Here is a 14,204-nt window from a genome sequence, read left to right as displayed (position 1 = left end):
AGCCCACGAAAGTAAAATCTCTCACTGCCTCCATTTCTTCCCCTTCTATTTGCCAGGAGGTGATGGGCCCAGTGGCCATGATCTTCGTTTTTTTGATGTTGAGCTTCAGACCATATTTTGCGCTCTCCTCTTTCACCCTCATTAAAAAGTTATTTAATTCCTCCTCACTTTCTGCCATCAAGGTTGTGTCATCTGCATATCTGAGGTTGTTGATTTTTCTTCCGTCGATCTTAATTCCGGCTTGGGATTCATCCAGCCCAGCCTTTCGCATGGACAAACTCCATGGACAAAGGCAACAGTAGCACCGTAGAGACCGGCTAAGTTTGTTATTGGTATGAGCTTTCGTGTGCATGCACACTTCTTCAGATACAGTACACTGAAACAGAAGTCACCAGACCCTTATATATAGTGAGAGGGTGGGGAGGGGTATTACTCAGAAGGGTGGTGGGAATGGGTGATTGGCCGATAGGTGTTGTAAACCTGTTGATGACTGTTAACGACTGCAATTGGTCTTACAGGAAAAAGCAAGGGGTGAGATGTATAATGAGATAAGAATCCAATGTCTCTATTCAGACCAGGCATCTCCATGGTTTTAAGTTTGGTAAAGGTAAAGGGACCCCTGACCATTAGGTCTAGTCATGACCGACTCTGGGGTTGCGGTGCTCATCTCGCTTTATTGGCCGAGGGAGCTGGCATACAGCTTCCGGGTCACGTGGCCAGCATGACTAAGCCGCTTCTGGCGAACCAGAGCAGTGCACGGAAACGCCGTTTACCTTCCTGCCGGAGCGGTACCTATTTATCTACTTGCACTTTGACGTGTTTTTGAACTGCTAGGTTGGCAGGAGCAGGGACCAAGCAACGGGAGCTCACCCCGTCACGGGGATTTGAACCATCGACCCTCTGATCAGCAAGTCCTAGGCTCTGTGGTTTAACCCACAGCACCACCCGTGTCCCAGCAAGCTTGTTAGGAGACGGTAAATGTTCACTGGTTTGCACAGATTGCTAACTGCCTTCCTAGGAAACAGGAGGCCCATTAGAACCAACAGGATAATCCTACTGCCCAAATTGGAAGATGTGGGAAAAATAAAAACAAACCCAAAGCAACCCAGTCTCTCTCTAATTCTCTGTTTCTTAGCTCTTAATTTTGTCATGTTTAAGGTTGTGAAATTTCTTGTGCACATTAGAAATCAAAGCAGCCATGAATGCTTCTCCATTTGCTAGCCCGCTGCACTCAAGAAGTTCTCAGTGAACTAAATCCAGCAGAGATAAAGAGTTTTTAATAGATAACAAATTGGATAATTAAAAAAGATGTGGATTACGCAGAGTAGTAGAAAAGCAAACAAACCAGGAAGAGCATGGAAGGGAAGGCATTTGGTATTAGTATACATGCTGTGTTTGGTACAAGTTGTAAGTGGGACAGAGGGAGGGGGTTAAATATGCTCTCTATTCCTGTTTTTGAAAATGCAATTAATAATAATAAAAAAAGAAGTTCTCAGTAAACTGGGCCTGTTGTTCTAGTTTGTCTGGTCCCATCAAACTGGAACCACAGGGATTTAAAGAATGATGGGTTTCCTTCCCCCAAAAATGTCTCCTTCCCCTTCCTCACAAATTGCTGCTGCAGTCGCTGTTAGCTGTGCGGGGAGTACTATAGTGACAACTAGTGGCAGTATGACAAGTACTACAGCGATGTATTTAAAACATCTGTCAACGTATGAAAAGAGGGGACATAAACATGATAAAAACTAAAAGGAAATTCCCAGGTGTTCCTATCAAGAGAAGAGCTATGTTTAAACAGAAATCTGCATTTTCAACAAGGTAAACTAACACATAATGATATATATATGTATTGTGTGAATGCTCCCCTAGCCAACCATGGTATGAATTCAGTGTTATGATATATGGTGTAAGAATGCAGCCTGTCCTATGCATACTTACTTGAGAGTAACTCTGCTGAAATTAATACGACTTCAGAATAGACACACTCAGGACTGCACATTTATTTTATTTGAAATTTACATATATCTGTTCATAAACTATATTACAGTGGTTTACAGATTTAAAATACAACAACAACACAATGCCCCATTGAAGCTGGACAATAAGAGAAAGAAACACAAAACAGCACAGGCCAGCTGAAATAAACAGGGTTATTGCTTTTCTTTTCTTATTTAGCCAGCAGGAAGGCTGTGACAGTAGAACCATTTCTTGGAAAGCAGTTCCTCTTATAACTTCCTCATTAGACATAAGCTGGACCAAGCCATTGTTGTAAGTTCTTCCTATGAGGGAGGCTCATATGGGAGGAGACATTCCTTGAGGAAACCAGGCTGATCACCTTTTAAAAGTAATAATCAGCACTTCGAAGTGATTGCAGAAATGATACTTCACGCAGTGCAGATGGTTCAAAACAGGCAATGTGGTATTCAACAGCTCGTTCCAGTCAACAAGCAGGCTGCCATAACCTGCACTAGTTTGAAGTTTCCAATTGTCCAGCCTTGCGGTTATGTCCTGACTTCCAGGCCTCTTTATTTGGTCCTCAAAACTCCACTGTGGACAGCTTCTGTAGTAAGCATAAGCCCTGAGGTATTGTTCCTTTATACCTTGAGACTTAGGAGCTCCACTTCTGTTTCCATGGCCATCAGCAAAAACCTCTGTCTTAGCAGCCCCTAGAGAGACAAGGAGCACACAGTCATTGTTCAACTAAGAAAACAGATGAGTGAGGGCAACAGATACAAACTCACGGTGGAATCAGGCCTGTCTTGGGTCACAAGGCCCACGTTGCCTTTGGTTACAAAATAAACATGCATTTCCCAGCATGCTGGAGAGGGGCTCCCTGAAAACACTTTATCCTAGCTGGAGATGATGATGACTATTATTATTATTATAAATTTTATATCCCACCCATCTTGCTGGGTTTCCTCAGCCACTCTGGGTGGCTTACAACATAAATAAAAACACAACTGTCAGGGCCCTGACAACAACAAAGCATCAAATATTAAAAAACAAAATATCCTACACGGGCAACAAACAAACCAATAAATCAATAATAATAATAATAACAATAATAAACAGTTTACAGTTATACCCAAATTAAAAGAACCGCCAATCCCAACAAAACATTTAACCAACATCAACCCGACAAAAACAAAACACAGAAACCAAAATTGGAATCGTTTAAAACATTTTAGCCAACTGCCCCAACCCAAGAGGTGTTCCAGCAATGTCCCTCCAGCCCCCCAGGAGTCTCTTTTTGGAAGGACACAAAGTGGCTTCAAATCAGTGTGAAGATAAGTACAAATATGCATCCATGAATACAAGGGAACAATACAAAAATGAAATTAAAACAACAGTGACAATGTAAATGTAAATACAGTGCCATGCATTCCTCTCATTACCTTGCGGAAATCCCTCTTTCTCCTTTCAGCCTCCTCTTTCATCTTCTTCATCTCTTCCTCCCACTCCTCCTTCAGCCGCTGGATGCCTTCCTCATTATGTCGCTTCTTATCCTCCATCATTTGCTCCAGGTTTGCCAGCTCCTGCTCCAAAAGCTTCTGTTGCAGCTGGGTTGCTTCAACCTGAGCACGCTGGACTGTGGTCCAGGGAAGAAACAGAGGTAGTGATTTGCTGGCAGTCAGATCAAGCATCCAAGGTGAATAATCTGGAGGAACCCTCTACGCTCATATGAACTTGGCTGGCTGTGTGCGCTATAATCATCTGCTCAGGCCTCCCTCTGGGGCTTGCCATTGCACTGGTGGATCTAGGCCAAGATTTCCCCAAATGGCAGATGTTAATCCCCTGGGATCGACAGGAATGTGCAGCAGGTAAATAAAGACCAAGGGGCAGAAAGGTGGTAGAAAAGGGACTAGGAAAACACATGAGGTTTACAAGGTATAGAAAAAATAAATAGGAATTATTATCCCTAGAAATAAAGGGCATGGGGACAGGGTCCACCTTCCTTGCCAGCGAGGAACCCCTGAATTTAATAAGATGGTTCCACAATACAATAGTATTCTCAGAGCATGCTGCATTATTGCTAAAAATATCACACTTCAAAACGACCTTGACAGATTAGAGAACTGGGCAAAAACAAACAAGATGAATTTTAACAGGGAGAAATGTAAAGTATTGCACTTGGGCAAAAAAAATGAGAGGCACAAATACAAGATGGGGGACACCTGGCTTGAGAGCAGTACATGTGAAAAGGATCTAGGAGTCTTGGTTGACCACAAACTTGACATGAGCCAACAGTGTGACGCGGCAGCTAAAAAAGCCAATGCAATTCTGGGCTGCATCAATAGGAGTATAGCATCTAGATCAAGGGAAGTAACAGGGCCACTGTATTCTGCTCTGGTCAGACCTCACCTGGAGTACTGTGTCCAGTTCTGGGCACCACAGTTCAAGAAGGACACTGACAAACTGGAACGTGTCCAGAGGAGGGCAACCAAAATGGTCAAAGGCCTGGAAACGATGCCTTATGAGGAACGGCTAAGGGAGCTGGGCATGTTTAGCCTGGAGAAGAGGAGGTTAAGGGGTGATATGATAGCCATGTTCAAATATATAAAAGGATGTCACATAGAGGAGGGAGAAAGGTTGTTTTCTGCTGCTCCAGAGAAGCGGACACGGAGCAATGGATCCAAACTACAAGAAAGAAGATTCCACCTAAACATTAGGAAGAACTTCCTGACAGTAAGAGCTGTTCGACAGTGGAATTTGCTGCCAAGGAGTGTGGTGGAGTCTCCTTCTTTGGAGGTCTTTAAGCAGAGGCTTGACAACCATATGTCAGGAGTGCTCTGATGGTGTTTCCTGCTTGGCAGGGGGTTGGACTCGATGGCCCTTGTGGTCTCTTCCAACTCTATGATTCTATGGTGCATAGGCGCAGTGTTTCACTTTTTAAATAATTGTTTTTGCAGCATCGAAGAAATAATCCCCACTGTCAGGGGACTGCCATCGGAACAGGGGAGGGAGGCAGGGGGGCTGTTGGGATACAGAGAGCCTCTGAAGCTCCTGAGGAGCAGTTCCTCTTCCGGTGGTGGGAAAAGCCACACCTCCAGTAGAGAAGAGAGGGAAGGGGCCAGCCAAGCGAGGAAAGGGTGCTGCTGAGAGCCCCAGCTCCTCACCTCGCCAGGCTGGCCAGGAGGGACACACGCCACTTCCATCGCTCAGCTTGCGCAGAGGGGTGAAAGGCAAGGAGGGGAGGAGGAGGCTTGGGGTGCCAAAGTTCTTACGTTGGGGGAGAAGCCGGAAGGGGCCGTTCCCGGATTCTGCAAGCGACTAAGACAGACATGAACTTTGTACATCTGCACTGTAAATAGTTTGCACAATAAAACCTGTAAAAGATAGGTCGGTGTCCTGCCTGGTTAGACATGAGCAACCATCATCAGCATCTGACACCCAGACTGCACTTTCCCCTCATTTACATTCCTAAGAAGCAGTCAATTACAACTTTATAAACTCATCAAGGTGTCAGTGAACTCAGGGTTTGGGGAAACCCTAATCTGGACTTTTGAACAGGGTCCCAAACTTGGGTTTCCAGCTGGTTCTGGACTACAATTCCCATAATTGTAACCACTGGTCCTGCTAACTAGGGATGATGGGAGTTGTAGTCCAAAAGCAGCAGGGAAACCCTGCTTTAGAACATCACCATGCTGTTATCTTCTAGATAACAATTAAAATCTTTGGTGTCCCCACACTTACAGTGGCATTTAATCTGTGGCATTCATAAATTATAATATAGTGCTTCTGTTTGCCCAAATCTGTACCTTCAATTTCTTTCTCTTTGTCACTCAAGGCATCGTCCATGTGAAGGATAGATTTTGCCACAGTTTCCTTGGATTTCAGGAATTCTTCAAGAGCTCTGTCTGCCTGATAATACATTGGGAGCAAAAGTTATTAATTTTGCCAAAAGATGAGGAAACTGAATATGCTGTCCTGTTGGGATTAAAGACCCAAAGGTAGTATATGAAGTAAGCGAGTAGTTTATTGACACGCTGAGAAACTGATGTTGTTTACTCATTGAAAGATATATATCCAGCCTTTTAGAACAGAAGTCCTCACAAGGTAACGGAGAGAAATCATCACAACTAAAAACAACTATATCCCTTAAAATGAGCCAGAAAAGAACAGTAAAAAAAAAAACCACCAGTGATATAACTGTTAGGATTCTTGCCCTGTGTTTGCAGTCATGAGATTGTTGTCTATCACATGACAGTGTATGTTTTCATTCCACAGTGTGGGAAGTGACGGAGATAGGATGTTTTGGTATTACTGTGTTCCGTGAAGTGTCCTTTGTTCTTTCTCTTTGCTGTCTGATGAGAAAGAGGAAGGAGCTAAAGCAGAATGCTCCGAGTGTATTATATGTAAATGAAGTAGATTAGCCAAAATGCTGTGCTACTGAGTTCTGTTACGCAAACTGCAAATACTCTGCAGGATCCCTGAGTGTGCTGATGCTTCTTGGTATCAGTCGCTTTGATGTTCTTGCTGAAGAAAGCTTTTGAAGCTCCCGAATGATCGACCAGGAGGGAGAGAACATGCCAGTTGGGCATGTGTCTCTGCCAGGGTCCTACACACGAGTAGGACGATCCTAACAATAATAATTGAAAAAAGTAAATAAAATGTGGATCGGCATTAAAAATGTTTCAAAGTACTTGTAAAACTCACTAAAGGACCCCTAACCATTAGGTCCAGTCATGGCCGACTCTGGGGTTGCGGCGCTCATCTCGCTTTATTGGCCGAGGGAGCCGGCGTACAGCTTCCGGGTCATGTGGCCAGCATGACTAAGCCTCTTCTGGCGAACCAGAGCAGCGCACGGAAACACCGTTTACCTTCCTGCCGGAGCGGTACCTATTTATCTACTTGCACTTTGACGTGCTTTCGAACTGCTAGGTGGGCAGGAGCTGGGACCAAGCAACGGGAGCTCCCCGCGTCACAGGGATTCTAACCGCCGACCTTCTGATCAACAAGCCCTAGGCTCTGTGGTTTAACCCACAGCGCCACCCGCATCCCTCACTAAAAAGGGGACAATTTCCAGACACATTTGTGATTGCTATCAATCCTGCAATGAGAGGATTCCTCTTCAACCAGTTTAGTACCTTTGCATCTTTACCCCCAACTGGTGAATTCAGTGGGACATACTCCCAAGTAATCATGCATTAGATTGCACTGTAAGTCTGCCCTCAGTCAGCAACAGGATCCCCACCCTCTGAGTGTCACAGAAGTGCTTCTCCTCCTGTCCTACCTGAACCCCTTTTCCATCAAATGCATCGTAGTTCTCCTTTATTTTGTTCATCTTGGCAAGGAAGTGCTTATAGCCTTCAGGCACTGCGTAAATCCCCTCCTGGATCTTATATACCAGGTCCCAGGAAAGAAAGCGCAGCACATCACGACAGTGGTCCAAAGACACCTTCTCATTTCTTTCGCAGAATGCCTTCTTTTTCTGATTCAACTTATTCTACCGGACGAAAACAGAACAAAGCAGCAGAAAGATAACACGTTAGCAATGATGAAAAGTTTCCTCCCCAGTGTACTATACAATGGGAAGACATACTAAGGCCACATACTAATACGTTTTTATATTTGTTAGAAGCTACCCAGAGTGGTCGGGGAAACCTGGTCAGATGGGAGGGGTCCTGTTGTTTCCATTACAAAATTCAATCAGTGTGAGATTGACTTAACTGAAATAGTTATGTCAAGACACACACACACCCCAAAATGTGGGAACTGTCTGCAACTGCAATAAATAATAATTTTTTACTTATATGCCACCCATCTACAGTAACCACTTCTGGGCAACTTCCAACAATTACGAAGTCACAGTAAAACATTAAACATTTGTTTTATAGCACCGATTTTTGTGGTTTTACTGTTTGTGTCACTGATCTTCTGTTGTGATTTTTAATGATAACGCTTAATTTTTATGTAAACTGTTTCGAGGTCGTGTGTGACCAAAAGTGATGTATAAGCATATTAAATAAATAAATGGGCATGGGCTAAAGTGCAGGCAGCTGACAAGGCACTAAAGAGAACACACCTCAAGCTCCTCTTGAAATTGTTTAACGTTGTCCCCAAAGGCACGGGCTATGAAGATGTCAATGGCCTCCCTCTCACACTTGGCATGTGCCCTCAGCAGCTCTTCAAGAGTGTCAGTCGGCAGCTGCAGCTGCTGCATCCGTTCTTCATAACAGGAAATGGCGTCATGCACAGCAGCTGAATTCTCGATCTGGGACAAGGCCAGCACTGCGTTTTGCAAGCAGGGCACGTCCCCACTGTTGATGGCATTGACATAGGTCTTTGCCAGGCTTGCGAGCACTGAAAAGGGAAAGATTGTTGAAGTCAAAGAATCAGAGGTAATAGACGTGGAATGCACGGCTTGATTAACCGCCTTACGTTGAGAAAGAATTTGCAGACCCAAACTGCCTTGAAGTGTCCGCCCACATCATCAAGAGAGTGAGGACCAAGTATTCTGTATCTCTTGTGTCATGCAAGAACAGGATCAGGATCTTGCACCTAACGTAGTATGAAGTAATCCCATTCGTTTTCAGAAGAAGGGCTCTAGCCTTCCTAGCTACAAATAAGAGCTTGAAGATGTGAAAAAGCAAAGGGGGATGAGGACCACCATTCAATCACCATCTCTCATAGTTACTTTGCTCTGCTCTACTCCCCGCCCCCTATAAATCTCAGTCCTAATTTGATCCCTCTGTGCTGGACTCTGGTTCTTGCCCTTTGTGCTTCCCTTAAAATTGAAACTCTTAAAAAAAATTAAAAACCTAAACTGAAAGCAGAATAAATAATGAAAAACAAACCAATTCATTTGATTTGCATAATTTATGCAACAGAATTTGCGTGTTCTTGTTGCAGAATGGGGAACCTGTGACCCTCCAGGTGTTGCTGGACTGAAACTCCATCACGCTTGGCCATTGGCCATGCTGACTGAGGATTTGGGGGGGCCACAGATTCCCCACCCCTGCCCTAGGAACAAAGAGCAGGTTAGAGGGTGCTGCAGCAGACTGACCATTTCCAAATGACAAGGCAACAGTATAACAAAACAACTCATCATTTGGGATTAGCGAATCTGTCCATTTCAACTTTCCTTTGTTTCTCATCTCTCCACTCTTTTTCACCTGCTGGCAAAGGTGCTTTCAGCAGGCAATCAAGTGGGCCAGGGCAGAATCAGCAACTTCATATGGTTGGAGGGGGGAACCCCATTGGTTTTTGATGTTATCTGATCACAGCTGTCAACTTACAGATTTGAAAATAAGGGACCAGCAGCCTCGAAAATAAGGGATCAGCAGCCAAAATAAGGGATTTTCCAAGCACAGGTATGTTCAACTTCTGAGCCCCTCCGAGCCAAAGGCAGAAAGCCCAGCCAGCAGCCAAACGAAGCCTCAAGCAGTGGTTCCCACAGCACAGCAACCCGGCAAAGGGGATGCAGCAAGGAAAATCACCGTCACCTCTCCGCTGGGAAGCGCTGAGCAAAGGAGAGTCCCCAGGCAACGCGGCCGATTTGATCGGCACAAGGCATGCAAGCTCCACCCTCCAGTCATTCTTAGACTCCTTATTGGGTGAGCAACGCAGCCAAGCAACACAGTTGGAGCCTCCCTCCTCTCTGGCCAGCAGGGAGGGAGGGAGAGGAGCTGCTTCCTTTGAAACCCGGGAAATTTAAGGGACATCATCAATAAGGAACAGCAGCGGGACACAGCGCTGGGATAAGGGACTTTCCCACCAAATAAGGGGCGGTTGACAGCTATGCACCTGATGTCTGCTGGACTGCTAACTTCAGCCATCTACAATGGTCAGGCCAACAGCTCATTACACCTTCATGTTGCTCTGGTGACAAAGGGTCCCTCCACCACCAGTTTGACAGCTGTTATTGATACCATAACAAAGCTGGGCAAAGCTATATTGGGCTTGATTCAAAGTGCAATACAGGTAATTGACCAACACGAAAAGGTTGAAGAGCACAAATTAAGACCTCTGTGACATTGCAGCACAGTCAATACACTGCTCCTTATGGCTTCAATGAAAGAAAGCTTCCTACATCCCCCAAGCCTACAATTTTGCTGGAGCTTCCTTACTTGTTCCAGTCACAACTCGGTCTCCTGGGATCATCTTGGGTCGCGATGTCTCCCAGATGTGTTGGCAGAAATGAGCCACTGGTACCAAGAAATCTTCCTCCAAATCCTCTTCTTTCAGTTCCTCCAGCAGATGCAACTTCTTCCTGGTAGTTGGACGGTCAAATATGAAACATTTCCGTGAAGGAAAGAAACTGTGGATGCATGATCTGACCATGTTGTGCTTCTGGATGTGCTCAGCATCACCTAGGAGAAAAGACGAAGAAGGGGTGTAGGTATGGGGGGCGGTGCAGTTCTTTGTTAGTATTGTGCCGACCTAAAGTTCCAGAATGCACCTCTTGCAAAACAGTGACAGTCTGCAGGTGTCATTTGGTTTCTCTAATCCAGGTGTAGGGGATCTGTGGCCTTCCAGATGTTGCAGAACTACTAATCCCAGCAACCCCGGCAAGCATACTCTGTCATCAGCAGGTAGCGATGCCCAGAACACCTTTCAAAATAAAACAAAATCTCCCTGCTGAACAGAAAACTCAAATCGATTAGAAGGAGGTAAGTGGAAACAAGAAGGGTCAAGGAAGGATCTGTCCTGATGTTGCATTTGGTTTCGGCTACCGCACCTTGCAGAAATCTCAAGGCGTTCTCCAGGTACTTGTCTGCACTGATAGGGCGTCCGTTTAGCTGCAGCTGCAGTGTGAAATCCCGCAAGGCCCAGACAAAGTCTGGGAAGAATTGGCCAAATTCGGTGAAATTCTCCTCTTCTTGGCCATCCCCGGAGGGATATTTTGCTCTGATTGCTTTTGTCAGCTCAGTGACATAGCTGGGGCTTGCTAAGGAAAAGGACTGCAAGGTTATCGTTGGGCTTTGCAGTCTGAACTTCTCCCAAGTCATGCATTGACTGTGGGCACACAGTAGTGGTCTGGTGTTGCGTTCCAAAAGCAAGGAAGGATTGGACTCTGATTAATAAAATACACACGAGGCTTGACCAGAAAGACTCTGGGACGAAGCGCCAATAATAATCTGTCCACCCCTTGGCCCAGGTCATTTTATTCACAAAAGAACTTTTTACACAGTGTTCGTAAGAACCAATCAGATTTTCTCTGAGCATTTAAAAAAACCTCACATGGGACAAAGTCAGATCAGAAGAAATCCTTCTAACTACAAAGAAACTACCATATTTCCTACTTGAGTATGCATACGTAGTTCAGAGTAAATAAAATAGGAATCAAGGAGGAATGCCTTTAGCAAACGCCGGAGGTCATAAACAGCAGGAAAGGAAGGATGGCAAGGAAAGATAGGCATCTTTATCATCTCCTTGTGAACTCTCCTCCTGGCCCTTAGATTAACAAAACTAACAAAAGCTACCTTCTATCTTTATGACCCAGGATGCCTGGTGAACAGCTGGTCTGTGTTTAGAATGCGTGCCTGTCAGTTGTAAAGAAAGAAAATGGCAGAGGTGCAGAGGCTTGTGGGATTTGATCAGAAATTATTGTCAATGAATCAAGCCCAGTCAAAGCAATGCTTTCATCGCTGACACAATGGCATGCTCCATTTTTCATAATTCCTCACAGCAATCCCATCTGACCCCCACAGTCTGGGCAAGGCTTTGCAGCTGAACCTGGCCCTAACCCCTCCTGGCATATCTTGCTTTACACATAATTGGGCCCATTCCCATTCCTGCTTGCTTCCGGGGTTCCTAGATGCCCTTCTTCAGCTGCCTGCCAGTGAAGCACACTTCAGGGAGTTCCCAACAGGAACTGCAGCTGAAGGTGAATCTACAGGACCTTAACTGTGTAGCCCTGCCATTTAATGCAAGGTGTGCCACTCACACACAAATTGTCAGTGCAGTGTGAGAGATACAGATCAGGATCCTGGGACAGGAGACATTTAACCCTTTGCTCTCCCTGCAATCCCAGCCTTGACCAGGAGCCTCATACCTGCAATAAGCACTGCAAAATAAAGTGGGGCAAAGATCCAAGTCATTTCAATGGTGCCTTTTTGCCATGCAAATTGTGATATGCCATAGAATTATAGAATCGTTGAGCTGGGACGGGACCCCAAGGGTCATCTAGTCCAACCCTCTGCAATGCAGGGAACTCGGCTAAAGCAACCATGACAGAAGCTTAAAAACATCCAAGGAAGGAAAGTCCACAAGGGAGGGAGACCATTCCACTGTCAAACAGCTCTGACAGACAGAAAGTTCTTCCTGATGTTAAGTCGGAATCTCCTTTCTTGTAACCTGAATCCATTAGTACAGGTCCTAGCCTCTGGAGCCGGAGAAAACAAGCTTGTCCCCTCTTTCATGCGACAGCCCTTGAGAGATCTGCAGATGGCTATTGTGTCTCCTCTCGGTCTCCTCTTTTCCAGGTTATACGCACCCAGATCCTGATCCAATCTGAATCAGGACCACAGCAGGGGTAACTGGTCAAAGCCCTTGACTTCTCCATACTGAAGTCCTGTTCTGGATTGAGACACCAGGCAGGTGTTTGTTTTCTTTTTTTGTGGAGAATGCGGACCCTATACAGTGGTACCTCGGGTTAAGTACTTAATTCGTTCTGGAGGTCCGTTCTTAACCTGAAACTGTTCTTAACCTGAAGCACCACTTTAGCTGATGGGGCCTCCCGCTGTTGCCACGCCACAGGAGCACAATTTCTGTTCTCATCCTGAAGCAAAGTTCTTAACCTGAGGTACTATTTCTGGGTTAGCAGAGTCTGCAACCTGAAGCGTATGTAACCCGAGGCATATGTAACCCGAGGTACCACTGTACTCAACTATCCAGTTGAGTTCATGGGTGGTCTGACCCTCATCTATTCATTCCGAAAGCACAAACCCAGGGATGGGTGGACATTTGGCCCTCCAGATGTGGCTGAGCAAACAACTCCCATCCTGGGGCTGATGGGAGTTGGAGTCCACCAACACCTGGAAGACCACAGGCTCCCCATCCCTGCTCTGCCCCAGTGACCTGCTCACCTGATCCTTGGCAGGCTGGCTGCCCCACCCCCATCAGCTACATGCCCTGCATGTTTCCTTGCCCCCCCCCCCTGCACTCCCCCAGCACTTTGTGTTCCAAGGCAGACCTGGAAAGGGAAGGTTTGCTCCACTTGCGACTACACCAAAAGCTTTCTCCCCCCAGGAAGTGCTGTCCTACACAGACATCCAGCTGCCACATGGTTCTGCCTTCCCAATCTTGTGGGGCTGGTTGGAACTGATGGTGCCCCCAAAAGGATACTGGAGCTTCTCTATGGCCGTTTCGTCAATGGTGCCCATGCTGTTATACACCAGGGTGCTGCTGAGAAGAATGGCCAGGGCAAAGATCCATGAATCATTCTCCATGCCTCCCTGAAACAGATACAGATATTTTTTAAGACTTCTCATCCCAAGCCTCTGATACCCAAAATCCTGATGCCCCATTCTTATTTGGGACCTGCATGTGCAAAGCAGCTGCTTTGAGATTTGTGTTGTTGCTTCTGTTGCACTAGGCAAAGTCGTTGTCTAAAATGAATGCAAACCGTGACTTGCTCACAGTTGTTCAGACTGCGTTTGGAAGCCTTGTGGTGATTAGCAGTTGTGCGCATTTCACAATTGTGGGCACATGCCCCAGGAAGAGCTAAAGCATATTTATTTATTTTATATTACTGTGTATATCGTGCCACTCAACCCTGCACACAGCCCCCAAAGTGGGCTTGTAACAGAATTTGGTATTGGGCACAGGAATCAAGCACGTTTTTACTTAAAATGTCGAAGCCAGCTTCTAGCCCCTAAGCTAAGTGTAAGGAACCTTTTTGACTATGAAGAACTGCTGACCCACAGCAAAAATCAATTGGGGGAAGCTGTCAAAAGGGCACAGAGCTAGACCCCAAAGTGGATACAGTGGTACCTTGGTTTGCATACGTCTTGGTTTGCATACGTTTTGAATTACAAACACGTCAAACCCGGAAATGCGTGTTCCGGTTTGCAACCTTTTTTTGGATTACAACCCGTGGTTTTTTTTCCGGATTACGAACAATTTTTGGAGGGGAGGCCCCATTGGCAAAAGTGCACCTTGGATTACAACCTGTTTTGGTTTACAAACAGACCTCCAAAACGGATTATGGTTGTAAACCAAGGTACCACTGTATTGGCAAAATTTTCCAGCGTGACAGGGTT

The 14,204-nt window shown here is 45.6% G+C and overlaps 1 protein-coding gene across 1 annotated transcript in view; it reads right to left on the bottom strand.

The window, feature by feature from the left end:
* Window positions 1–14,204, bottom strand: part of LOC308483124 (uncharacterized protein) — a 31,986-nt gene that overhangs the window by 15,330 nt on the left and 2,452 nt on the right. Inside the window, exons 3-10 of the mRNA XM_081016710.1 lie at window positions 13,288–13,397; window positions 10,679–10,878; window positions 10,068–10,310; window positions 8,024–8,301; window positions 7,232–7,444; window positions 5,757–5,859; window positions 3,393–3,586; window positions 2,595–2,663 (exon numbers count right to left, since the gene is read on the bottom strand). Coding sequence (XP_080872836.1) covers window positions 2,595–2,663; window positions 3,393–3,586; window positions 5,757–5,859; window positions 7,232–7,444; window positions 8,024–8,301; window positions 10,068–10,310; window positions 10,679–10,878; window positions 13,288–13,397 — 1,410 coding nt within the window. The remainder of the gene's footprint in view (window positions 1–2,594; window positions 2,664–3,392; window positions 3,587–5,756; window positions 5,860–7,231; window positions 7,445–8,023; window positions 8,302–10,067; window positions 10,311–10,678; window positions 10,879–13,287; window positions 13,398–14,204) is intronic.

The sequence above is a fragment of the Podarcis pityusensis genome (genome assembly GCF_964106645.2).
Source record: "Podarcis pityusensis genome assembly, chromosome: 8".
NCBI classification, from domain to species: domain Eukaryota; kingdom Metazoa; phylum Chordata; class Lepidosauria; order Squamata; family Lacertidae; genus Podarcis; species Podarcis pityusensis.
This window is presented reverse-complemented; position numbering and strand designations above follow the sequence as displayed.